The sequence below is a fragment of the Dendrobates tinctorius genome, unplaced genomic scaffold (assembly GCF_039654945.1).
Source record: "Dendrobates tinctorius isolate UK_male_01 unplaced genomic scaffold, ASM3965494v1 ptg000230l, whole genome shotgun sequence".
In the NCBI taxonomy this organism is placed as follows: domain Eukaryota; kingdom Metazoa; phylum Chordata; class Amphibia; order Anura; family Dendrobatidae; genus Dendrobates; species Dendrobates tinctorius.
The window spans coordinates 7,661,579-7,663,232 of NW_027361897.1; the positions used below are offsets into that span (position 1 = coordinate 7,661,579).

The 1,654-nt window shown below is 38.3% G+C and overlaps 1 protein-coding gene across 1 annotated transcript; it reads left to right on the forward strand.

Moving 5' to 3' along the window:
• The first annotated feature begins 208 nt into the window (after positions 1-208).
• On the forward strand, positions 209-1,141 carry LOC141059660 (olfactory receptor 5AR1-like). Its single transcript, XM_073555744.1, has one exon. It carries the CDS (start codon positions 209-211, stop codon positions 1,139-1,141), a length of 933 nt encoding a protein of 310 aa, XP_073411845.1.
• The last annotated feature ends 513 nt before the right edge of the window (positions 1,142-1,654 follow it).

Here is a 1,654-nt window from a genome sequence, read left to right on the forward strand (position 1 = left end):
AACATGTAGAATGAGAAGGAGTTGTCCTACTAGTGGAGGATTGCAAGTCAGGAGACAGGGGAGCAGTGCACTCATGAAGACAGAGGAGAATAACCCTTTGTATTAATGCTACAGAAATAGTTGTCTGTATACTGATTTGCAAGGTACAGTATATACTTTCTTAATAGCTATACGTAGCTATTTTTTTCTAGGCAGGAACATCTATAAAATGAAACTCGAAGCGCAACGCAATATGACAGTATTCTCCATCCAAGGTTTGACAGAAATACTAGAACTTAATTTTCCAATTTTTTTAACCATTCTGATTCTTTATATTCTTATTATTTTGGGTAATTTGACAGTTATTGTGGTCATCTTGGGGAGTCCTCACTTACACTCTCCTATGTATATTTTATTACTGAACCTTTCTTTTCTTGACATCACTTATACTTCAAATATTCTGCCAAATCTGTTATCTATTCTGCTCACTGAGCGAAAAATGATCTCATTTTTGGCTTGCATGGTTCAGTTGTATTTCTTCATTGCCTTGGCCAGCACTGAGTTCTTCTTACTTGCAGCTATGGCATATGACCGCTATGTCGCAATCTGTCAGCCTCTTCATTATGCCTCTCTGATGAGTCTCAAGCATTGCACTGGACTTGCAACATCTGCATGGATTATCGGTCTTCTGGATCCAGCAGGACATATTTCCCTTGTATCTCAGCTATCATTTTGTGCATCGCATCACATTGACCATTTTTTCTGTGACCTCTCACCTCTCCTTAAGATCTCTTGCAGTGATACTTCCAAAGTAGAGATCATGAATTACATTGCTGGCAGCCTTTTAGGTCTTTCTACATTCTTGCTGACATTGATCTCTTACGTTTTCATAATTGTTGCTATTCTGAAGATCAAATCTACGGAAGGACGCTATAAAGCATTTTCAACCTGTTCTTCCCACCTCACATGTATCAGTATTTTCTATGGGACCGTCATTTGCCTGTACATGAGGCCGGCATCAAGTTATTCTCCAGAACAAGATAAGTTTTTTGCCCTTTTATACATTGTTTTGGTGCCTTTATTGAATCCTATACTTTACAGCTTGAAAAGCCATGATTTTAATGATGGGGTAAAGAAGATGATGCAAAAGTTGACCTTCTAAATAACACTTTATTTCCAACTAATCTGAAAAGGTATATGAATCTTAAAGTGTATATTAAAGCCTTGGTGAATTTCACAAGTCCGTAGTCAATAATAAAGTTCAATGGAGAACACTAGATAGGACCTTATTGTTTTAAATACAAGCTCCAAACCTTCCCGTCCATTATTCACAAAGGATATCTACAGACTTACCCAGTTTCCCATCATTGGGTCACATCTAAAAATCAAGGTTAGCTAGCCGACCTAATTAGACTGCCACTCCAATGTTGGTTGACATCTAATATATCGGTAATCGGAATATAACACCAAAGCACCAGTATTAATATTGTGGCTCATTTATGGTGAGAAGATTGGATTGCACATGTTATCGTGATGCTTCTAATCTAAGGTCAATGCTCCTAGACTTATACTTACCTGCCGCCATCTTCACCTTCTATCACAGCCACTCCGGTTGATCTACAGCAGATTGCTCCAGTGTTTGCTGGAGCAATCTGGAGGTCAATTTTCAATGCCA

What these genes read in the sequence shown, in the direction of transcription:
- LOC141059660 (XM_073555744.1), top strand. Translation starts at nt 209, where the DNA reads ATGAAACTCGAAGCGCAACGCAATATGACAGTATTCTCCATCCAAGGT.